Source organism: Alternaria ventricosa (assembly GCF_023758065.1).
Source record: "Alternaria ventricosa strain BMP 2768 chromosome Unknown scaffold_3, whole genome shotgun sequence".
NCBI classification, from domain to species: Eukaryota; Fungi; Ascomycota; class Dothideomycetes; order Pleosporales; family Pleosporaceae; genus Alternaria; species Alternaria ventricosa.
The window spans coordinates 850,325-874,227 of NW_026055683.1; the positions used below are offsets into that span (position 1 = coordinate 850,325).

The following is a 23,903-nucleotide window of genomic DNA, read 5'->3' on the forward strand; positions in this document are numbered from 1 at the left end:
TAAACACTATCAGGACAGTTAATACCGCTTCCTCTCACAAGCGCTTGTTCCCTATATCTGGGTTCATGGGCTGGGAACTCTTACGAGCATACGACCACTTCTACAGCGTTCTTGGAGTAATACGACTACTGCAGTCCGATTTGCACTTTTCACTTCGACTTCTACACGGGCTCGTCTTCGCACCGCCTCACCCTTTCTTTGATTCAGCAACATACTCATGGCGCAGCACCGCCTATAGTGTCTTTACTCTTTTATATTTTCTCTTCTTGTATATACCTTTCCCAGGGGGTTCTGCGCAGCCAGTCCCTTTGCCTACGCCTTCTGCCCTGGTCCAGCAGCGGCTCCTTCTCTACCTCGGCCCTTTGTGGCAGAGATTTTTTTTATTGTATCGGAGTGCACTCCGCCGGAAGCTGTTGTTCCACAACCGTCCTTTCGGCCCTCATACCCCCATGCCGCATACCATCGCGTCGCCTGTTTTTGCATTGGAAAGAGAAAAGAATCGGAAGATACCATCTTAGACCATTATGCGTCGATATATCCTAGCCTACGACAGCTACCATAAGAAAATTAAGCAATTCAACTCAACCTTTGCTCTTGCAGTCGTTCGTGTCATCTCATTTCTGACACGTACTCTAGAATGAAAAAGGGTGTTGCCCTGCATCTCATCAATTGCAGAGATCCCAGTTTGCAACAGCTGTACCTTGCATGCGCGCAAGAACTATTCAGCTAGCATCGGAGTTGCGATGAGTGATATCCTGCTCAGTGGAGCTGGCCGGACTACGACCAACGGAGCCTCACTCCGGAAGCGTCGGAAGACCCTCCACCGCGTCTCGACCAGTCCACGACCAACAACGCCAATCAGACGCGCTATGCAAGCCTATCGAAATCTTGCCCTGCTGTCGGGACGCGTCCGCGACTTAGCCGTCAGAGAACATGTTCGCGGCATGTAGCTCATCCGACGAGCTTGCCAGAATTGCCTGAAGATCTTGCACCTCAACTCGACGCGAGTCTCAAACTACGGCTATAGACCGAACCTACGAGGCCCGGGATACCTCCCACTGCGACCGCTAAACTCTCCCCGGTGTTGTTTTGCACTTGCACGCTGACGCGCGGTCTAGTGCCGTACCCGCGCCAAATTTCTGCTGTGGCGTCTGCCGGTGCGTTTCGGTACTTGGGGTTAGCTGCACAGTCCAGTGACGTAATGGGCCTGTAACTCGGCGCCGTTGTACACCGGCAATTTGGACTCTAATGTTGGCGGAACGGCGGTTGCTGAGGACGGCCCAGGTACTCCCGTGATAGTGGGGCTACGAGTCTATTGGGAGCTGAGAGTGGCGAGAGGATGTTCTGACACTTCGTCGTGAGATGACACGATGTTGGGTTTGTAATCTCACCTGTCGAAGTGAGTCGCTATGAATGCAACCTCCCTAGGCAATTGATATGTTTTGGTATTCAGACTACACCGAGTCTTTACTATCGCTGCTAAATCTTCCAGGCTGCATCGGATCCCCTCCTGCTCCTGTTTGCATCCTGCATGAAGCTTGTGTGTGCGCACCCCCTGCGTTGCTCAATCTCTTGCTGGAACCCAAGCTTCTGTATAGCGGCAATCTTGCTCTCTTCGGGGTACACTATCGCGCGGGAGAAGGCTTGTTCTGATTTGGCATTGCATTAGCGTGCGCGGGTGGTGCGATGAACCAGGTCGGCGAGACCGTGTTGTCAAGACGACGTCCGACTTCGATTGCGGCTTGCATAGCCACATTGCGTTCTCGACTTACATGCATGGAACTAGTGTTCGAAGATTCTCAGATCAGTTAACGGCTATTCCCAGGACCGACGACTTCAGTACACAGTGAACGATAGCCTAAGGACTGCATCACGGATATGGTGAATGGACATGATGCATGAATAGGAACTCGTAAGTATGTTTTCAGTCGCGTGAGCTTTCAGGTATGCCCAACGACCCGCAGCATAAAGGATGCCTAGGTGTCAAATAACGCTGTGGGATCAATCAGGTAAGTTAGAGCCATCTCCAAAGCCGTACCATGGTCTCAAAGCAGGAGCTGCACCTTCCCGTAACGTAGAAAGGCAGTCGCAATGGAGATACTGGCAGTCACTTTCTACCCGCAAGGAGAGCCGCTCCTGTCGTCCTGGTTCAGAGTCCAGTCGCTGCATTCGCATCCTTATCGCGAGGTATCAACACTGCAGCTTTTCAACCACACTCTTTTCTGCACGTCTACGGTCCTTTTGGCTCCAACAGCTCGCGCGCGTCTCTAGGCTTTCGACTTTTGGCTCTTGGCTCTTTTGGCTTGTTCAGATTTTACCTGTTGTTTTCCATTGTACAGTACGATACATATCAAAATTCCAAGCGGCATTGGAACGTTGTCCTAACTTCGACGCGAGTACCTGCAGCGTTTTTTCTTCGTGCGTGGAGCTCGACTCTGAGAAACCATCCTATCTGCCGGTCGGTCTGTCAACTGTCAAGGTTGTGTTTTGGTGCTTCAGTCTCAATTCCCCACAATCGACAACAGCAGCCGAGCGTCCTCCTCTCACCTCTCGACACCGGACGTGATGCGCGTTCAAGATTTCCACATCCTGCTTTTTTCGGCAGTCGTGAGCGGTCGGCTCTTCGCCGAGTCTAAGTACCTGCCAGATGTTGAGGAGGCTACGACTACGATAGGCGCAAGCCCAGCTTCGGTTCCGACGTCGGGCTCACCTACTGTGACATCTATCGCTGGATTGGACGGCATTGAGTAACTTGCCAGTATAGAGAGTGTGATCTAACAGACACTAACGATGATACAGGCTCCGTCAGGGACCCGGCATTGCCCCAGTCGACGGTGCACTCGCGCCTGTTCAACAACCGCCTGCTGTCATTACAGCGATACCAGTTGCAGAACCTGCCCCAGCTCTTCCTGTCGATCCCGCGCTTCCCGTGCCTGCATTACCTGCGCCTGTAGCTATACCTGTTCCCGCTGTCGATCCGGTCGTCAATCCTATACCACCACCAGCTCTTGCGCCTCCTGTCAATGCTATGGCGCCAGCAGCTCCACCCATCAATGTTGCCGGGACTGCAGGCGCAGACGTTACGCGATTGGCGACACCATTCAGCAACGTACCCTTCTACACAGTGGTATGGGCCGAGACATGGATCGGCGGGACATATTCCACCTGGTGGCCATACACTATATCGCTAGACTTCAAGCCTGTTCAGACGAACGCACCACTTCCAGGCGTAGGATCGATCGGTATGGGTACGCTCACTGGTAAGACAGGAGTGACGCGAACGATCGTAGTGAACGCGGCGCCTACACAAGGAGTAGGTTGGGCCAAAGGCCTTGCTGCCGCTGTTGGGGTCGGTATAGCGGGCATGGCTGTATGATGACAAGTCATGTGCGGATGAGGGGCGTGATAATTTATGGAGGAAAGAATTAGATTTCATTCCAGTGGCAGATTTGGATCTGGACATACTAGTTGTCATGTATGGCACTTGAACGATTTACGATGCATGTATATTACGCGAAGTATGATAGCAACGGTCAACCTGACAAGAAGTAATCGGAGACGGATGTTTGACAACAACGAAAAGCTGCGAAGCGAGTGCGAAGATCCTCTCCATCCTAGGAACAAGAAGACAATGCAATTATGAGGATATGATTTATATGGAAGTCGTCCAGCACCACCAGAGCGGGTGATCTCTGAGCTCGCCATACGTTTTCCAACTTCCGATCTTGATCTTCCTTTCCATGACCTCCCTGGTACGCCACCAAATATTCCATGACGAACTTAGTCGTTGCAGGCGTGGCGGCCCTGAGCGGTGAAGAAGCTCACGTCCGAGGACTTTCCTCCAGCATTGCAGGGCTTGTCGTTCTCGAACAGCGGCGCGACGTTCAAGCAGGACCTGGTGCAGCCGCCATTGTTTTCCTACAACGTTGATCAGTCTCCAATTTCTCTTCATGAGGGGTTCGAGGGACTTACAGCGACACAGCAGTGGGAACCGTCCTGGTACAAGCACTGACAGTAGAAAGAAGCCTGGGTACCAACGGCCATGGTAAGGAGGAAGCCGAAGACGGCGGAGAGGCGCACCATTTTGATGTTGGTCTGGAAGGAAAGAGAGATGGTGCGGTCTGGAGTTGAGTGAATGGATGGAGAGGACGAGTATAGGTACTTTATACAATCCAAGACATCTAGTGGTCAGAACGGATGTATTGACTGAGTGAATTCCGGATCAATAAGCCAGTCTATCTTGCAGATGACTGCGGTGGAATCAAGTGTCGCGGTCATCGCCATTGTTTCCCTCACATCTGAGGGCCGAACAGAATACGACCTCAGGGGTGTTCTGATTAGACGAAGCCATGCGATGAACAGGGTAGTTACCACGCGAAGCCCAAGTACACCTCGTATACCATAACCACGTGTTGAGGACCAAGGCCTATCTTGGCTTAGAAAGACAAGCTCAGCTAAGCTAAAGGGTCCAGTGCCTGGGCTACTGCTAATGGCCACCGAAGTGTCGACGAAAGATGTACCGATGAGGCTTTAGATCTCCTCTGTTGCTTGCAGTTTGCGGTGTGTGAAGAACAGTATGGGGAAGGAAGCCGAGATTGGTACCTAGTTGAGCAGGTAGTAGAAGGTCCGAAAGAGATACACGAAAAGGTCCGAAAAGAGACCAATCAATCCGCTTTACCCATGTTGCTATCACGATGCTAACGAAATGCTTCGCCTTCAGGTCAATGTAATAGATACAGGAGAACATGTTAAAAAGGCAGGTGATCTCGCCTCTGCAGAGAAGATATCACAGCAGCCAGCAACACTTCTCTCACAACTTCAACACCCAACCCTACTTCAACTTGCCCACTCTCTTCTCAATCCGTCATCATGGTCCGCATTCTCTCCGTTGCCGCGGTCTTCTTCACGATCGCGTTTGGTGCTCAGGCTTCCCACATCTGCCAATGTCTCTTCCAAGATGGCTCGCACTGCTGCGCCAGTGTTGTAAGTCTTTCAAAGCTCTTGAATATGAAGATCGAGCTAATTGCGGCCTCGCTCCTTCACAGAACAACTTCGGTGCTGCGGAAGACTGCCAGGTTGTCTGCGTGGACAAGAAGCGTAACAAGGACGGCGTAGCCTGCAACGCTGGCGGCAAATGGTCCCACGTTGGCGGCTTCACCGTTCAGTTCCGCGAGCCATGCCAGTAAAGCGATTCTGCCGGGACAGCCGTTGAAGGCATGGTGGAGGTGTGTGGAGCATAATGGGAGGCGGCGGCATGAGCGTGATGTATTGAAAGTGGAGCATATGGTCCTTGTGGATCGTCCAAGTCGTTTAGTGAGAGGGTCGGCTCTACTAGGATAACACGTCTGTATCGTCAATGTACTATCGTTCTCATCAAATGCAACCTAAACCACATGCAGAGGTAGGTTTCTGAGCTCAATGTGCTAACGTTTGATTGTCATCACTGTGTCGTTCGATGCCAGCTTTGGAGTAAAGGAGTGATGGCTGATGGGGATACGACACTTTCCGTAAGCACGGCGGCAGGTTAGTGTCCACACATGACGCCTGCTGCGGCCCGTTGATAGGTAATCCCCCCGCGGGCGGGGTTAGCCTGCCAATGCGTCGTTCCCAAAACCGAAGCGCCGACTTAACTTTGCGCTCTGCCTGCGCGACACACGTACTCTGTAAACATGGAGGCATCCGAGAACTGCATTCGAAAATTTATCGTGCGATGAGTGTGACAACCATAGACATAACTACAATGATCTCAGCTCAACAAATGGCGGTGGAGTGATATCCAATGGTATGTGGCGCGACGTTCACGCTACTCCCAGACGATCTTGCCCTTTTCGGACCGAGGCTTGGAATCTTAACGTGACGGCGAGCAGACGACGATACTGACGATAAGGTGATTGCGATTGATATGAGACACGAACTGCTTTGTATAAGAATTGGATCAATCCGACAGTGTTGCATAACATAGTTCCAAGCTTATCATCATCGTTTGTCGGAACTCCGTCAGCAACAACTCTCCGAGTCAGCATCACCCGATCGGGACAAAGACGAATCAAGATATCAACGAAGAACAGCATACCGTCATAGTATCTTGAAGGAACATATATCGACTGGAAACCAAACAACTTGACCCACAAGAGCTGTGAATTGCGAGTGGTCAACCTCGGGATACATCAACGACAATCTCCAAGCACCGCTATCGATCAACCATCTCCAATTCATCGCCAGGCTAGACAAACAAAGGAGCAAAATCGTCGAACATGGCAACAGCATACTACTACGCAGCACATTTCAACATGCCCAGAACGCATTCGACCGACGCATCACCGTTCTCTGGGAGTGCGCCGAGTTCGGCCTCACCATTATCGCTCATCCCAGCTACATACGAACCACTACAGGACCAGCCTCTTGTCTCTACAGCATCAGAAACAACTCCAATGGAAAGAGGCGCAACAGACCCCCAGAAAACCTCAATCCTCTTCCGTCTACCGGCAGAACTCCGAAACCAAATCTACGAAGAGCTCCTCTGTCCGAACACACCGCACCACAAAGATCTCGCTACATACTCCACGCCATCCAGGCCTCCAATGGTCTACCCGGCCATCCTCGGCGCATGTCGCAAGATCCACGAAGAAGCCCAGGATCTACTATATACCACACATGTCTTCCACGCCCACCGCTCTCTCCTAACAGCCCTACCACATCTGATCCTACCCGAGAAACCAATCCTATCTCCGACCAGTATTGCGAAGATCACGCGCTGGCAGCTTGAACTACGTCTGGATACTGATCCCCGGTTTACCAGCAGTCAAGCTACAGCCGCATTCTCTGGCGCGGAGTTTCTCCAGATCAAGGTCTGGCAGAGTATGTTTGATGGAGCGGATAATTCGGTGTTGAAATTGTTTACTGGGGTGAGGGGAGTTGGTGTTGCGAAAGTTACGGGGTGTGATGATGAGGGGCTAGCAAGGTGGTTGGAGAAGAGGATGATGATGCCGATTGAGGAGGAAGAGGGCAGGGAAAGAGGGTGCTGTCAGTGTGGAAAGAAGGCAGATGAGGAGATGGAGTGGTTTGGTGTGACTAGAGATGCTTGGACGTTCGGAAATAGGTAGGGAGGATGACGTTGAGATGACTTTCGATTGTACCTAGGTAGTATAGAGCATTTCCTTTTCCTAGAGTTTGTTACGCTGGCATCACTCAATCAGACCAATGAACTTAGACTATTGTAGCTTCAAAATGGAATGAATTTAGCTTCAAACCTGCGGGTCTTTACGGCTTTCACATTGGATGTGACTATCATTCTTTTTGGATGGGTATCAAGTGTTGGGGAATCGAAGGAAGGACAAAAGAAATTCCAGAAAGTCTTGCTCTGATCAGATGAGTAGCATATCGAATGCTGACCCAGAGCCTTGCGTTAGACCCTGGTGATCTACCGCAGCTCTTCCCTCTCATCCTCTTCGTCGTCCTCAATCTTGGCGCAAGGGAACGCGCACTCCATTGACCGTTGCTGCACATGATTGTTAGCAATGTGATCCTCGTATGTGAACCCCGAGGAATGACATACCCTGCTTCCGTTCCCACTCTCCGCCCAGGAACCGGTGTTGCACCATGCTTCGGGGTGCAACTTCTTGCTCCCGCCCTCGGTCGCCCACTTCAGCCCATCGTATTCAAAGACCAGCGTGTCTTCTCCATCGGAGCCGTAGATAGTCAACTTGGTGTCATCTAGCAGTCCATCGATCTCGAAGATCTGCGTCGCAGAGACCTTCACATACGAGTTGCGCTCCGTCCGGGGTCTCGAAGAAGCGAGATCGATAGTGATTCCGTTCATGTGGTCTTCCAAGCTGTCGACTTGGACGTAGTTGATTTTCCCATCGCTTGCTGACGCTGGACGGGCAGCGGTCATGAGTTGCTTGTGAAAGAGGGTGAAGGTGCATTTATCGGCCAGCGATGTAGCGGACGACGATAGCAATGACTGTGCATCACCACGGGGGAGAATGCGCGGGGGTTGAGGAGGGAGGACGCGCGCTGCGCATAGTGTGGGCGCGAGGAAGAGAACCGAAGAGAGGACGGCGAAGGTGTTGGTGTGCATCTTGAAGACCTGCTTGCTAATGCTTCTAGTAGTGTTGGGTATTTGTTTCGATGAAGAAGAAGTAGAGTTGATGACGCAGTCAGTCAAGTGAGACAAAGACGAGCGGATAACCGGATCCAAGGCCAGCTGGAAGATGCAAGGGAGAGTGAATGCAGGTACTGTACGCGCTGACGAGCAGGTACTCTTGTACCTTATTAAAGAGTAGAGAGATTTCGTTTCAGAGTAACTACGCCGGACTACCCGCCCTTCACCCTGTCTATCTGTTCATCGCTACTATTTTGGTGTGGCGATCCCGCTTGAGTACTCGGACCATGCGGCGGTTGTGCAAGGCTGATATGCGGGGTTGCGGCACGGTGGCTCAAATAGAGTGTTCGGCGGCAGCGTCAGCGGCAAGCATCCACTTTGTGCAATGAGGTGCATCGTAGAGCCGCAAGGAATGTGAGGGCCTGCAAAGAATGTGAGTTCATGAGGGCGGCGCGGGTTAATGCGCTGGGCAATGTTATGTGAGATGGGCGGTGCTCAATGGTCGAGGGGGCCAGGAAATTGGGAGCGGCGCAATGAAGTCATGATCATCGTAGAGATGGCCTTAACATCCTTGAGGCATGCGCATCTTCGAGATGATAACAGAGGAAGGCGAAGATACGTCATATCCACGCTGGCTTGAGCTCTTGACTTCGCTGTTTCAAGTCTTTGGTGTTCCCTATCCATAACGAAGATCGCTCGTTCTCCAAGAGACCACCTCAATCAAGTAAGAACTGAACACCCTGGAGCCTATATCGACGCAAGAGAGCATCTGCATATCCACGGCCACATCACCTCAGAGCTCAGCAAGGTCAACATCGTGCGCGCGTAGATACATCAGCTTGGCCTCCACGTGTTGAACGCCCTGGTGAGCGCTCTGGAGATTAGCGAAAGAAGGCCGGCAAAGATACCTACGACTGATGCAAACAAGTCGCTGCGTCGCTTGGAAGGAATCTATATCAGTACCTTTGCCATTTCGAAGCTTCTGTGATCACCCGGGCGGTAGCCATTGAATGCTGTAGGTAAGATTCAGATTCAATACTGCTTTCGAGACAAAGCAAGGATATTTGGGTTCGCATGGCCGCTTGTCGCAGTGTTGGGCAAGGGTACATATATTAGCGAGTGATGGGCAACGTTCGTCTCATCTTCACACGTCGTTCCCAACAAAGTATAATTTTTCGATCGGTGAATATGTGCCCAGGTGCGCAACAGTCGCGTACTGTACAAAATCAGGGTCCATGGTGTTGGACGTGCGCAGGGGGAGAAAGGGCCATTTCGGGATGCCGAATCGGTAGTTGTGGGGCCGAGCGTCTCGAAGTCTGACGTTGAACACACAAGTTGGAATTCGTCATCCTTCTCAACTAACTCACAGCCAAACTCCGCCGTCGCAATGTCGCGCCCCTGCCAGCAACGGCGCGCCAGTGCGGCTGCCAACCGGAAATCCAGAGGGTCCAAGCCAACCGGACCGCCCCCGATACGACACAAAGCACGGCAAAAGGCGATACACAACGCGCGACGCAGCGAGCGCGGCGGAGCACGTGGAGGCCGTGGTGGAGGTCGCGGAGGAGGAGGCCGTGGTGGTGGCGCAGGACGGGGTGGGCGAGGAGGCGGACGTGGCGGACGTTTTGCGCAGAAGAATGGCAGGAACGAATCGGGCCAAGACTTCATACCTCTCTCCTCTGGTGGCAATAACTTCGAAGCGCTCTACAGGTCCTCACGCAACGACGACTTTGATCTCGACATGGACGGCGACAGTTCCGACTCAGACCAATTCGGCGACGACTTACTCGACGACGACATGTATGAGGCCGAGGACATTGAGATCAACGTACAGGCGCCACTGCCCACGACCGGTCGAGGAAGACAACCACGAGCGCAGACAATGTTTACCGAGGCAGCCGCGGTCGCAGTATACAGGCAGCTCTATCTGCGCGATTACCCACTCAGTACCTCAACCACGCGAGTGCGCTACGGTCTCTACCAGGAGGACACCTCTGCTGATTCGGCCGCATACATCTCCCTCGCACCATCCATAACGTCTCGGCGATCGAGCGTCATTAGCATCAGCAGCGACACAAGCGAAGAGTCCACGGATGGACCGACAACACCGGAGTACAATCCGGCACGCGACTACGTCTTCACATTCGGTATGCACAGGGGCAAGCGGTTCACCGATGTGAACGAAAACTACATCAAAATGATCGGTGGTCAGCTATACAAATACAGGGACAAGCATGCGGGCCTTTTGGAGGCATTCGAATACCACAGGCCGGGGCAGGCACGTCTTCGGCCAGACCAGACTCAACCCCAACAGACACAAGCTCAGCTATCGCAGCCTCCCACACGGAGCGCACAAGGGTCTCGATCGAACGCTCTTTCGGCATCAGACACATGGAGATTCCACAAAGGCATTCACCTGGGAAAGCGACTTCATGACGTACCTGAAAACTATCTACGAACGCTAGAGGGCAATCCCCTGGTCAGAGACGCCTGGCCTGGCTTCAGACAAGCACTCCAGGACTTCAATGCCAAGACTGGTAGAAAAGGTCGGGTTTGATCACACAACAGCCGTACAATAGCTGCCCCCACGTGGTTGCGCCTTCTACGAGCGTTTGTTGGTGGTCCAAGCGGGAATTTTAGGACTCACCTTATATGAGCTACCTATAACCTTGGAACTTGCAGAACCAGCAACTCACCGCGGCCGCGAACCTCTTTGTCTGAACTGTCCGAATGCGCGGGCTTACTTTATCCTAGACTCGCTAACTTGTGACCTCCAATAGTACCGCATCTCGCTTCACCATGGCGAGAGGCGCAAAACGTGCGCGAGCGGATTCCGAATCGTCTCAGTCTCAGCCGCAGCTTCCTACCAAGCGACAGAGGGAACCGGAAGTCATGGCAGCGCAAGTAAATGAGGAGGCTGACGACACTACTGCGGCGGACGACGTGCGATATATGAGAACGCAGCCAAAGGCCCAGGCACCTACCGAAAGCTCCCGAGCCAAGTCCTTCCCCACTCAGACATCCACAGAAATTGACTTGATGCTGAGCGACGAGCTTGACGATGTGTTCCCCTCATATTCATCGAGGTTGAAAGCTCCTCAGGATCAGGCTGACGACACTACTGTGCCAGACGACGTACGATATATCGCACATGTTCTTGCTGGGCGCGAAAAAGCGTCACTGGAGATGGAGAAGAAGGGTATGGAGATGGTGGAGAAGAGTATGGGGTGGGACATGAGTGTCATGAACGCCCAACCCTCACATACGTCCATAATGTTCACCCCTCAAGAGGCAGTAGCCTTTCTCTGCCAACCTCCGCTTGCGATCACCTACGATCTTCCGACTGGCGCCTATATACCGTGTCAGTAACCTCCCTGTACGCACCGTATGTGATATCAATACTGACTTCGTCCACTCATCTTAGATCCCGTTAATAGGTCGTACTTCTTGGGCTGGTGCGGTCGGTACGAAGATACTCGTGTTGCTATGCATACAAGTCTTCCTTATCGTCCCTCTGGCTCTGACAGACGCGACCCTCGCACTGACTACCCCAGCTCAGACCACACGGAGGCACACTATCGCTTCGTTTGATCTCAGGACAGCAACACGGGTTGGCCGATTGCGATGAGTAGGATTTGGGTCTCTTTGATTGAACCTTCACAACGGCCGCACTCGGGACATGAGCATTATCAGCCACGGTTATCATGACTGGCTTATGTATGGACACGGTGTGACACTTCAGAGATGAACATGGCGCTTGCTGGTGGAGAGTAGCCCCAGACTTCAGGAAAGCAATGTAAATTATACACCTCAATTGAACGTGCACGTGATGCTTCTTAAAAGTCAATTGAGCTTATCACAAAAGTCCAATAGATGAGCTAAGGTGCTATCCACCCGACACAGGCCATGGGCCAGCGTATCCAGGGCTTATGCTCCATGGGCAGAGCTTCGAATATTCCACTCATAACATGGTGTGTCCACCCTTTCATATACCAGAATCTTTCCATGTCGTGCATCAAAACGACAAAGTGCGCGTAGATGATGAGTGGCAGCGGATCGCATCGTTGTAGGCGATCGAGAAAGCCGTCGCTCATTCGGTACAGCCATCCAAACACCACATGGTATTCGCCGTCTTTGCCAGTGTAACGATTTGAATACATTTCCTGTAGGATGTGTACACTAAGCACGTTATCGTCGCGATCAGAAGCTTCAGACGCGATGCCAATATGCTCTTTCAGCTCTTCAAGATGCTTCTCGTACTCAAATGGCCCGTCTGTTGGTGGTAATAGCCGACCCTTGTTACGGACTGCCGGCGCATGTGTCTTCGCGAAATTGTCTATCTCAAAGGCGCTGAGTGTCGTTCGGATTCCACGGAACATGACCAGCCACTCCGATCTACCATGCTTACCAAAAGCAAGGTATTCACCAGCCTGCGGTCCTCTTGCCCAACTGACGAAGCAGATCAGCTGAACAGATTGAAGGACCGCATCGCAGTTGGCGGGATTGAGTTTGGCTATCTCTGGAGTGACAAGTGCTAGAGCGCATTCGTAGTGATGGTTTGAAGTAGCGATATAGGATTCTCTGCGGTCTGGCCGGCACGTAGCGAGATGGAGAGCGGTGAACGCGAATATGAGGTGTAGAACGTGTTCGTTTTTGAATGCGATTTCTTCTGTGCTTGATTGTACGCGAGCAGCGCCGGCAGGCCATGCTGATAACGAGTGGCAGGTAGTCGTCGTCCAGTGATATGTAAGTTCAATCTCAGAGAGTGGAAGGCCACCGGGTTGTCGTAGGCCAGTGATTTCTGGAACAGTACTAGACGTTGCCGGGTACTCGCAGCGGACCTGCCGCCTTTTGCAATTGGTACAGAATGGCTTGCCCTCATCGCACTAGATATCGTGTTAGCACGTTGAACGTAAACTTTGTCCTTGAACGAGAGCTCGGCGTGCTGTATACAAGAAACTAACCCTACGCCTTGTTCAAGAGACGTCGCAAATGTTTTCGAGATACTCGAATACTATCTATGTACGTACCTTGATGCGACGCGTCTTGCAATGAACACATCCAGCCCGCGATTTGCGATGAGACTTCCTCGTTATCTTTGATGTTCTTGCCGTAACTTTCCCATTTTGCTCGTATGGAGAGGATTCCCGTGAATTCAGAAGAGACCCTCCTCTCGAAGTTGATGTAGCTTCCGTGAGTGGCGAATCTTGCTGCATGTTGGTGTTGCTGATGAGAGGATGTTGACACACCAGAATGCGTATTCTGAGCGAGGAGCGCGTATTAAGAGAGAACACAGCCGCTAGCGGCATACATCATCGCTTCTAGCGTGAACACCTTCCGCGAGGGCTGCGCAACGTCGCAAGCATCTCCAGCACCAGGAAACTCAAAAAACTGACCTGACTGACCCCTTCTCAACGCGTCACCTAACTAGGAGCTTTTTCGTGGCTAAAGCCCCCACGATGAGTGTGGCGGAGTCGCATTGATCGTTGCTGATCCGACGCGGGTTCTTCCCTCCGATGTTGACGCTAGGGCGCCAGTCCTCGCATTCGCTCGTGTTCTCTTAGAATACGCATCTTCCAGCAACAAATCTCTAGCACACCTATCAGGCTCCACTTAGCACAACTAAATTAAGAAGAAAGTGCCATGAAAAGCTCTCTCTCGTACATTGCGCCGAATTTTACCCAAACTAGCCGCGTCAGCAGTCTGAGTGCACATATAACCTCAGGATGACCCACTGCTTGCTCCAGGCTGAACCATCTTCACACTTCTCTTCGCGACTTTGACTCCTAAATTCCCGACTTCCACTCGAGCATAACAGACACAATGGGTCAACCAAAGCAGACCGAGCCCATTTACAACAAACCATCCACACCATCATCATCGGCCTCATCAACCCACTCAATACCATCCGTACCACCACCACCCTACTTCAAGTCGCAATTCATCTCTCCGTCCTCTTTCAAGTCCGCGATAAATGCCAAACTCGACAAGCCCGCCGTATCTCTCTTTCGTCTCAGCATTCGTATCTTCCAATTCGCTTTCGCACTTGCATCGGGCATATCCTACGCCATCGAATTGAGCCATGCGACAAGCACTTCGAAGACAGACTTTATATTCGCGCAAGTTGTTTTTGGCCTTACCCTGTTGGTGCTAGTCATCGATAGTGTAACAGTACGGAACTACCGTGTCACTTGGATCCCGGAATGGATCTTGGCGGTCTTGTGGATTGCTTCTTTTGGCCTTTTCTATACCATTTATCTAAACGGGGATATCGAGCAGGGGTACCAGAACGTGGATGTGGGGCGCATGAAGAGAGCTGTGTGGTGCGACCTCATTAACGCGCTGCTGTGGATGGGAAGTGCACTGTTCTCTTCAGTAATGTGCTGCTCGGGAATCAAAGCCACTATCAAGGCAAAGATGGAGAGACGAAGACAGAGAAAGGAGGCAAGGCGGCAAGTAAGGGAGGTTAGTCAGATGGAGCAGGGCGTTATTGGCGCATGATGTACAAACTACAGAGCTGGATATAATATGAGAAGAGGACGCATATCGATTACTAGTACTAGCGAAGGACATGCATACTTGGTATATAGCAAAATCATCCAACAACCATCATTCCACGTCAATCAAAGCAGCAATTATATACACACGAGAGATCAAATCATCTACTGGGATGATCGGACCTGCTCAATGCGGACGTTGTCATCCTTCTCGTAGCCGGAAGTCATGACGTTCTTCTCAACGTGCTCAATGTCGATGTGAGCGACCTCAGCCTCATCGCCATCGAAGATCTTGGCGACCTCCTCAAGAGTGGGACCACGGGTCTCGACGTAGAAGACAGTGACGAAGATGAGCTCGAGGAAGATCCAGCACTGATTTCAGTTAGTAAATAATTCATCTTTAGGATTGTAGTTGTAAGACTTACGGCGTAGATGGTGTAGAACTTCCAGGTAGGGTGCAGGTGCTCGAATCCGAGAGGGTTGACGTATTGGTTGATGGTCAAAGCGATCTGGATGAACAAGTTCATGATCATGAGACCCTTGGCACGAATCTTGAAGGGCAGAATCTCGACAGTGTAGGCGACAAGCAGACCAGACCAAGCCAGCGCGTAAGCGACGGAGAAGATCCAGATCATGGCAATGACGGCCTGACCAGCAGCCTTGCTCTTGGTAGCCTCCTGCTGAGACGAAGCGATAGTCCAGACGATGAAGGTAACGCACATGGCTGCGGTGGCAGAGATGAAGAGCGGGCGACGACCAACGCGGTCAACGAGCAGAGCGCACGAGACGGAAACGATGAGAGACAGAATGGTAAGACCACCGTTGATACCGAGCTGGGTGTCAGCGTCTGTGATACCAATGGAGTCGTAAACATCGGTGGCGTAGTAGGAGACAAGACCGTTGCCAGACCATTGGGAGAAAAGACCGAGAGATGCGAGGAGCATAAGCCTGTACCTGTTTCCCTTGGTCTTGAAGAAGTCGAAGTAGGTGGAGGTCTTCTGGTACTGGAACTCGAGGCGGAGAGTTTCCTTGATCTCAGCAAACTCGAATTGGACGGTAGCGTTGTTGGCATCGCCGTTGGCGTGGTACTTGGCAAGAATGGCAAGAGCCTCCTCGTTCCTCTCCTTGGCGATCAACCAACGTGGGGACTCGGGGATGAACCAGATAGCGGCCAACTGAATGACGGAAGGAGCAGCCTGGGTAAGAGCGGGCACGCGCCAGCACCAGTCGCTCTCAATGCGCTTGGTACCGAAAGTCAACCATGTGCAGATGATGGCACCAACGTTCCACAAGCAGTTGTAGACGGCGGTGACACGAGCACGATGCTGAGGGTGGCAGAGTTCGGTAAGGAGCAGGGGAGACGAGAGTTGAGCAAGCGAGTTTCCGAAACCCATAAGGAAACGTCCACCCATGAAGTAGTCGAGGTTCTTAGCGGCGGCCTGGATGGAAGCTGCGACAATCATGATGACACATCCGAAGGTAATGCAGGCGCGGCGACCAAAGCGATCGGCAATGAAGGGAGCGACAGGAAGCGAGGCAATCGAACCGATGGAGTAGAGAGCAGTCAAGAGACCGAGAGTGTCTCCCTTTGGGTCGCCGAAGAACTCTGTCCACCTGGGCAGAATGCGAAGGTTGTTCAACATGGAACTAGGGAAGGTTAGCTTTGATCAATTGAAGAACAGTAATGGAAAGGCTTACCCATCGTAACCTGTGGTCGCAGAAGCGATACAGATGAAGAAGGCGTAGAAGTAGAGCTTGCGGAGACCGGCGTCGGACCTCCAGTTGACTTTCTTCAGGTGAGGAGCCTCAGCCTGAGCAGCTTCGACGTCGGCCCTGCTTTTCGCAACGGCACCCATCTTGGGCGTGAACTTCTGGTAGAGACCCATGGCGTCCGACTCTTAGTCCGAAGACTGCTTGTTGAATCGATGTAACGAGGGAATGAGTGAAGGTTGGTTTGAAACACACAACCTTACACTGTCCTGGGCAGCAGGGTATATAAGCTGTTGACTTGTCGGGTTGGGCTGATTGCAGCTGAGCCTGGATAGATTGAACATGTTGGAGCTTCATATATATGCCTCCCGGCCTGCACGATACTATCCTCGCAGAGGACCTTGGCTCCAGAACAACGGTCTAGCGGACCGGTTAAATTCGACTGGAGAAATGTGTGGCACTCTGCGCGGATGAACCGCCGTATGGGGTAGAGTGGGCGGCAAATTGCCCAAAACGGTGGGGTCAAGGGTAGCTTGCCCAGACCCCAAGCTTCGTCTTGCCCATGAACGGATCATCTTGTTACCAGTGTCAAGTCGGCCTCGGCGCGCGGGACGGTCAGCCGTCAAGAACAACAAGAAGCCTAAGCAATGAGGCTCATTTGTCTTGTGATGGAAATGTTGGACCTGGCCTGATGGATGCATGCCTACAGTGCGACAAGGCCCGCCAGCCCGGTATGCCCTCGTGAAGCTCACCTGGGCAAGGACAAGCCTCCAGCCGCGACCTTGTTCCGGCTCGGCCATACAGGCTTGACACTTCTGCCAACCTTCTCGAAGGTCGTGATCAGCTGTGAGAGTGTCGCATGCTACGGTTGAATAGATTAACCAGCCACTAACCCCTTACTCTAAGCTCACGACTCCAGCGACCGAGAACGTGGGTCTGACAAGCGCATTTTCAGGGTCTCCCCATAATGATTGGGGCCAGCCTGGGGAAGACAGCAGAGCACGCGGAGCCGAGGTGATGAGGCGTGGTTGGCGGAAAGATGGAGCCGGATTTCCCCAGCCTGCTAACTCGATGGTGCCCCAAACACGTGATGGATGTGAGGCACGGGCTAGCGCCGAACGGCAGAACGCTCCTTCGTTCATGGCCAATCCAGCTCAATAACACACTCCGCGGAAACTCCACATCTGCAATGCGATATCCCGCTTTTCTTCTTACACCGTCAGCGCCTCGAGCCGTTCCCCAGAGGTTTCCCCAGACTGTTTCCCCAGAGATCAACAACAGCTAACGCGCTCCGAGGAGACCTCACGCGATACATTGCAACTGCTTCACCGGGCTCATTTACCACATCCTACCATCGTCTTATTTGATAGTACATGCTGCAAGCAGCACAATCCCTGATTAGCGTCCTGTCAACGTGATTCGGCCACCGTATAAACGGGCGGTCTCGCTTACGCCTGGGCGATGTCTGGGCCAAGCCGCCAACGGGTGGCTGGCTCTTCTTTCTATGCCAATCTTCCAACACTCTTGATCAGCCGAAGACGCCATAAGGTAGATGAGATCTAAGCATCCCGCTGCCCAGCCTGCACCGGCTGAATCACAGCAATTATTGAATGCGTTGCCTGCAGCTTCCCACGGCCCTGAACGCCTTCGACTCCTTCGCTGGATGCTCTGGCCGCTGTGCCTTCCTTTGGAACCCACAAGAAAGGGCCTGCATGCGCGGCTGATGCGGCAATTGCTTCTCCAATGCTTGTTAGCAATCCCGAACGGGCTTTCAGCAGACTTGGCTACTCCTGCATGCCGTGCCCGCCCGCACCTAAGCAATCTTTGCCTGCGTTGGCATTTTGTCTTATCGAAAAGTCAAGTCTGACTGCATCAAAAGCAGCCATCTCCGATGCATCACCCAGCATGGTGGGTTTGTGTACATTGAGGGCGCCTAAAGGTCGCGCAATCACATCGCTTTGTTCTGTGGGTTAACTAGCATCACGAGATGGGCAGGGTACTCTGTCGGATCACCCCAGACAATGTGCACGGAGTCAGCCCAAGTATCCACAACGCCCACCAACACCGAATCCTTTGAACCTCGCTTCCAGCCAGAAGAGCCACCAAAGCTTGGAATAGTCTACAGTAATCATGACTATGTGGTGCACCGATGCTGGTTTAGTGTACTCCGACTCCGATCATGCGCAGCCACTCAATGAGATCCCACGCTCGGACCGTCGTAGTTGTCGGGATCTCCAGCCGTTCTTTCCTCTACAGGGGCAGAAATCAATGAATGACCGTTCGAGGCGGCTGCGCGAGCACGAGATCTATGAAGGTCCTAACCAAGGCCTCCGTCCCGTTGGCCGCCGTCGAACAACACAAGCGCCGCGCCACAAAAAGACACAATTATCCTCAGAGCCTTGCCACTGGGGTATTAGGCTAAAAGGCTTCTCATCACGACTCGGTGGCTGCTCTAGTCGAGCCACTTGGTAAAACATTTCAAGAAAGCCAGTTGGGACGGTCAGTGCCGATTCAAGGTGTAATAGTTCGTCGTATGTCGTAGTGATCGGACCCAGTCCCCCATTTCGTTGGTTTAGTGGTATGTGATCGCCGTTCATGGACGGTTCAGTCCTCTGTCTTTCACTCGTGTGTCACTTCTAATTGACTTGAAAATAGACATGCGAGGAGATTGCCCATATCCTGGACGCGATGCAAGAATAGCCTGTACCAAACGGCGGCCAGCCTCCGATCTTTACCGTTCTCTTCCACGACGCGTGATATTTGACGATATCGACACGCCCTTCGTACAACGGTGTATGATGTGTGCCATCTGCAGATGTCCTGCGGCTTTGCTTTTTCGACCAAGCAAGTATGCGCATCCTGCGACACATCGTAGTAGTCAGAGAATACCGTGTTCTGCGTATCAGCTGACGCCATGTCTTGTTGTGTGTGCGCAGTTTGTAAACCCGCCGAGCGTTGAGCGCGAATGCGCCGGGATGCTGAGCACTACACACCCCCATATGTTGGATGCGCGCATCTCAATCAGATATGTCTCATTCTGACCGATAGCTCGCTGTTGACCTCGACAAGGAAACATGAGCTGCATTGTTCCGAGTAGGACCGCGTTCATTTCATTTCTAAATGTTGTGTCGACACCTATACGCCGGTAAACGGACCGAGAAGTAATATCATGGCCATATCTCGTTGTGTCAATTGACCGGTCTTCTGATCTCACGCACTCTCTCCGGCGAATGGGTATTATTTTTGTTAACCCTTGTTATCAATGACACAAAACTGCGAACAAGGACTACAGTCTTGGGGACCCCGTCGAATCCACGCCTTTGGGTCATCCGCCACGTTCACGGATTATAGGTCATTCGCGCACGACAGGCCTTTTCAGCTATCTAAGACAGACACCAGAGCATCCGGGGACTCAGTCTTGTGCAGGATCACAAGCCGTTCTCCAGTTGAAGCAGTGCCGAGAATAATGCTGCAAGCGACGATGGATGCTGAGCAGGAGCGTCTACAACCCAGACACTGCATTGATTGGGTGCGCTCACTAAATGCGCAACACTCATCCATTGCCTCTCCAGCTTGGTTTCCCAAAAACGAGGACAAGGTTGTATGCACGCGCACTGTTCGCTTGGGTCGATTTGCAGACAGGACAACAAGATGCTCACTAAGTCGCAACAACTAATCGTAGATTTCTAGTTAAAGATACATACCGGACGAACGAAGCGCTCAGACCACGAAACGTACGCACACTACAAACACGGACTACAACGAACATACAGACACGCGGCTGCTGAAAGAGCTGCATCCCACCACAATTGCGTCTTAGTCGCATCGCGTCCGTCAGGCTGAGTGGTCTGAACAGTCATCATTATGGTAGTTATTAACGAGCTGGGACCATTGGAAGCGATGAAAGCCCTCGTTGGACGGCAGGCCTTGTGCGTATGGACTCCAATCGAAGAGGCTACCGTAATGCGCGGGACAGCCATGGAGGCAACGAGTACAGGTATCGTTGAAGGCGAGACAATATCTGGACCTAGTGCCGGGCTTGCGCTGTGCCGATATGTGCAGAATGGGAAACTTTCCATGGTTGACAGAGGCGTAGGGCAGGCGATTTACGCGGCATCTACCTTGGTACCCAATAACGAGGAGTTCTCTGCGCACCTCGTAGCTTGCTAGCAATTCGGGACATTGCTAAACGGTATATTTGTAGGTGTATATGGCCTCCATCAGCTTTTTGGCCGTCGAGAGACGTGAAGATGTTCTTTCATCGTCTTGGTCAGCTAAAGTGGGTCCCGAGGTCCATTCGCGTTCCGTGGAGCATGCACGCGCCGTCATCCTTCGCAATGCATAGCCACACTCGCCCAATAGCCTCTTGCGCCCAGGACGTTACGACCACGATCAGCAAAATGTGGAGCAGTAACGGTTTGATACGAGGAAAGAAGTCTTGGGGCCGCGATTGATTTCTTGGGTGTGCCACCGAAGGCGCGCAGTTGACGTCCTACATCATCAACCTTAGCAACAACACACTTCGGTCCCAATTCACTCCACGATCGCTTTTCGCACGCACCTTCGCTACTAGTACATATCGCATCATCTATCAGATCATGTTTGCGAAATCAGGGCTTCTTCTACTGACCGCAGCGGCGGGCGTTGTATGCGACTTCATGGTCTACACTGAACCACCAATTCCCACGTCCGCCATCCCAACCTTTGCCAATCCATCCGATGTACGCTGAGCGCAAACCTGGGAGTCTATCGCTGTACTGACAATCACGCAGGCCCAGAGCTGGACGACCTCTGTCTTCCTCAACGCGCAGATAGCGTACGGTCGCTTCACGGAATCCCTCGGCGAACCCTACCAATCGTCTCTCACATCCGCGCGCTCCGAAATCGACGCCTTCGTCAACACCGCCTCGAATTACAGCATTCCAGCTGAAGTCACCATGGCCGACGAGACGCCCACATACTTCTCCAAGCCAGATTGGTATACAGCCCTGCCGAGTGCGGCGAGGTCATTCAAGGAACAGCAGGTCAGCGATCAGTTCAGCATCGTGAGGAACGTCATCGCGGCGAGGGCTACTTCTACAACTGGTTCCGAAGGAGCCGCGATGCCGACTGCACTTGCTGGACAGTGGCTGGGGGCTGAGTTCGGCGTCATGGCTGCGGCGGCTGCGGCTGCCTTCTTGTGAGGAACACAAGAATTTGACCATGGGTACATCGCATTTACACGAATAGAGTTCTAGACTGCAATCGTGTCCAGGAGGTACGCGTCACGAATATGGATTATGCTATACAATGGATGAATGGCGCGAAGAATGCCAATGAACGGACCTGTGCTCACAAGGTGTGGTCAATTTGGAGTCCATCTACCATGTAATGCATCGATCAGCGTAAGCAAACCAGAGATGTAACATGCTAGCACATCAAGCCAAGTTGATGTACGCCCATCAAATCCTCCGCGAAAATACACCAATCACGCACGTCCCTATACGCAGATGACCCACTCATGACTATGCATTCTTGGCGACAATGGCATGCCAATCTAAGGTAAATAGACTACAAGAGTCTGTAAGAGGGCATATAGAAGATCCAAGGAGAGGTGAAGCAGCCAGACTTCCTCTAGCAACAAAGAGACCATCCGTCTTTCAACAATGTCGACTTCCGAGCCAACCCACACACCACGACTCTGTCCTTTCTCAGTCCATGTCTACCCCATTCCTCCGATCAACCCGAAGACATGTGCATACGAGCGCCGCCATTCCAACTCGGCCAAATGCAACAACGCCTTGGTCTTCATTGGTGGGCTGGGAAGTGGTCCGCATACAACCCACTACCTTGGGCCCTTGAACGACGCTTTGGAGAGAGCGAGTTTGAAAGACGGAGCTGATGTACAGTACAGTATCTGGGAGCTGAGGATGCGAAGTAGTTATACAGGGTTCGGATATGGAAGCTTGAAGGAAGACGCTGAAGATCTGAAGGGGTTGGTGCAGTATCTGAAGGAGATTGGGATGAAGAAGATTGTGTTGATAGGGAGTTCAACTGGCGAGTCTATCCCACTGAGACGATATGCTCTTCTTCGGGTTTCGCTAGTTAATAACGAGCAACAAGGATGCCAGGCCATCATGACATACGCAACTACCCTGCCAGCGCCTCCTCCGGTTGACGGTTACATCATGCAAGCTCCAACTTCAGATCGCGAAACCGCTGGACTTCTTATGCCACAGGATCTCCTATCAGCCAGTCTCAAGCATGCCGAAGCTCTCATCGCTAAAGGTGAAGAAAAAACCATCATGCCCAATTCCTTCATTCCACCCATCATCACATCTCCCATAACAGCATACCGCTGGCACTCTCTAATCTCCTTTGGAGGCGACGACGACTTCTTCTCTTCTGATATACCAGTTTCCGCTCTCCAGTCCACATTTGGCAAACTGGACAAGCCGACGTTGATTCTGATGTCAGAGAAGGACGAGATGGTTCCCTCGACTGTAGACAAGAAAGCCTTACTGGAGAGGTGGGTTGATCAGATTCCAGATGGTTTTGCGAGAAAGCAGTGTCAGGTTATTCCATTCGATGCTGACCACGAGCTCTCTGGTGGTGAAGCAATGTGGTACTTCATCGAGACGGTTGTCAAGTTCCTCGAGGAAATCGATGAGAAACCAGCTGGAAAGACATGAAGATAGTCAAATTGATGGATCTCGATTGCATCGATCTTCCAGCGCAATGTTCTTGATGTCTCTTCTCGCTAAAGCACAACTCCACTCGTTTCACCCCTGCTCCTGGTTACGGTCAATATGACGTCAGTGGCCCATCTGCAACCCACCCATCCATCTCACCTTCCCGTCGCGCATGCGCGATGTATCGACCCCACTATGTCATGCATGCCGTTTTCCAGGTTTCTGGTTCAGCCAACACACCATTTAATCGCTAATGTCTAGTCTATGTTCTTTCTTTTGACGATACCCAACATTCCCGCCACCATTGTTACGCTACCAAAGCGCTCGAAATGGGTATACCGTACTCCCGCCAAATCAACGCTGCGTTCGAACAAGTAACACCCCTCGTTGCGGCGGGCTTCAAAGTCCTCCGCACAACACGCGATATCTCGATTTTACTTGCCGTCATCCAGGTCCTTACCGTTATCCTCTTGGGATTCATTCTTCTCGCGCTCCTCCTGCTTTTGTATTGTGTTAACCCGGATCTGGAGGTGCGTCCTTCCTCTAGCAATACCTATATCGATGATGTTAGATGCTAACCCTATGTAGGAAGAAAGAAAAGCCATTGTCACGCCATGGCTCCGGTACTTCGCTAGTATAACACTATGGTCGATATTCAAGACTTTGTTCTCGATGGTATTTGTTATGGGGCTTGCAGCGGCGGCGACATGGCACTTTTTCTTGGCGAAGCAGTGGGTAGAGGATGTGGAATATGAGGGCAACGTCGATGCCGAGAAAGCATTGGAGGATCTGGATGGAGATGGAGAAGGTGTCGATAATGGAGGAAAGAAAGGAAAAGGGAAGGGTAAGAAGTGAAAAGAAAGCGAGTTGGAAGCGAAAGGGACGCTGTCTGACATAGAACTGTGGATTATCTCAGTACTAAGA

General features: G+C 52.1%; 8 protein-coding genes across 8 annotated transcripts; 5 read left to right on the forward strand and 3 right to left on the reverse strand.

The window, feature by feature from the left end:
• Nucleotides 1–3,780: 3,780 nt before the first annotated feature.
• J4E93_002209 (uncharacterized protein) lies at nucleotides 3,781–4,083 on the reverse strand (the record flags this gene model as incomplete). The annotated part of the gene is made up of 2 exons (XM_049340156.1): nucleotides 3,781–3,918; nucleotides 3,973–4,083. The coding sequence occupies 2 exons, from the start codon at nucleotides 4,081–4,083 to the stop codon at nucleotides 3,781–3,783; spliced, it is 249 nt and encodes an 82-aa protein (XP_049202478.1).
• A 786-nt stretch (nucleotides 4,084–4,869) lies between these two features.
• On the forward strand, nucleotides 4,870–5,186 carry J4E93_002210 (uncharacterized protein; the record flags this gene model as incomplete). The annotated part of the gene is made up of 2 exons (XM_049340157.1): nucleotides 4,870–4,983; nucleotides 5,046–5,186. The coding sequence occupies 2 exons, from the start codon at nucleotides 4,870–4,872 to the stop codon at nucleotides 5,184–5,186; spliced, it is 255 nt and encodes an 84-aa protein (XP_049202479.1).
• A 2,234-nt stretch (nucleotides 5,187–7,420) lies between these two features.
• On the reverse strand, nucleotides 7,421–8,080 carry J4E93_002211 (uncharacterized protein; the record flags this gene model as incomplete). Its single annotated transcript, XM_049340158.1, has 1 exon — nucleotides 7,421–8,080. One exon carries the CDS (start codon nucleotides 8,078–8,080, stop codon nucleotides 7,421–7,423), a length of 660 nt encoding a protein of 219 aa, XP_049202480.1.
• A 1,411-nt stretch (nucleotides 8,081–9,491) lies between these two features.
• Nucleotides 9,492–10,658, forward strand: J4E93_002212 (uncharacterized protein; the record flags this gene model as incomplete). The annotated part of the gene is made up of 1 exon (XM_049340159.1): nucleotides 9,492–10,658. The coding sequence occupies one exon, from the start codon at nucleotides 9,492–9,494 to the stop codon at nucleotides 10,656–10,658; it is 1,167 nt and encodes a 388-aa protein (XP_049202481.1).
• Nucleotides 10,659–14,763: 4,105 nt separating this feature from the next.
• On the reverse strand, nucleotides 14,764–16,484 carry J4E93_002213 (uncharacterized protein; the record flags this gene model as incomplete). Its single annotated transcript, XM_049340160.1, has 3 exons — nucleotides 14,764–14,970; nucleotides 15,024–16,245; nucleotides 16,297–16,484. 3 exons carry the CDS (start codon nucleotides 16,482–16,484, stop codon nucleotides 14,764–14,766), a joined length of 1,617 nt encoding a protein of 538 aa, XP_049202482.1.
• A 4,422-nt stretch (nucleotides 16,485–20,906) lies between these two features.
• J4E93_002214 (uncharacterized protein) lies at nucleotides 20,907–21,491 on the forward strand (the record flags this gene model as incomplete). The annotated part of the gene is made up of 2 exons (XM_049340161.1): nucleotides 20,907–21,029; nucleotides 21,081–21,491. 2 exons carry the CDS (start codon nucleotides 20,907–20,909, stop codon nucleotides 21,489–21,491), a joined length of 534 nt encoding a protein of 177 aa, XP_049202483.1.
• Nucleotides 21,492–21,953: 462 nt separating this feature from the next.
• On the forward strand, nucleotides 21,954–22,979 carry J4E93_002215 (uncharacterized protein; the record flags this gene model as incomplete). The annotated part of the gene is made up of 1 exon (XM_049340162.1): nucleotides 21,954–22,979. One exon carries the CDS (start codon nucleotides 21,954–21,956, stop codon nucleotides 22,977–22,979), a length of 1,026 nt encoding a protein of 341 aa, XP_049202484.1.
• Nucleotides 22,980–23,308: 329 nt separating this feature from the next.
• On the forward strand, nucleotides 23,309–23,834 carry J4E93_002216 (uncharacterized protein; the record flags this gene model as incomplete). The annotated part of the gene is made up of 2 exons (XM_049340163.1): nucleotides 23,309–23,509; nucleotides 23,568–23,834. The coding sequence occupies 2 exons, from the start codon at nucleotides 23,309–23,311 to the stop codon at nucleotides 23,832–23,834; spliced, it is 468 nt and encodes a 155-aa protein (XP_049202485.1).
• Nucleotides 23,835–23,903: the final 69 nt, after the last annotated feature.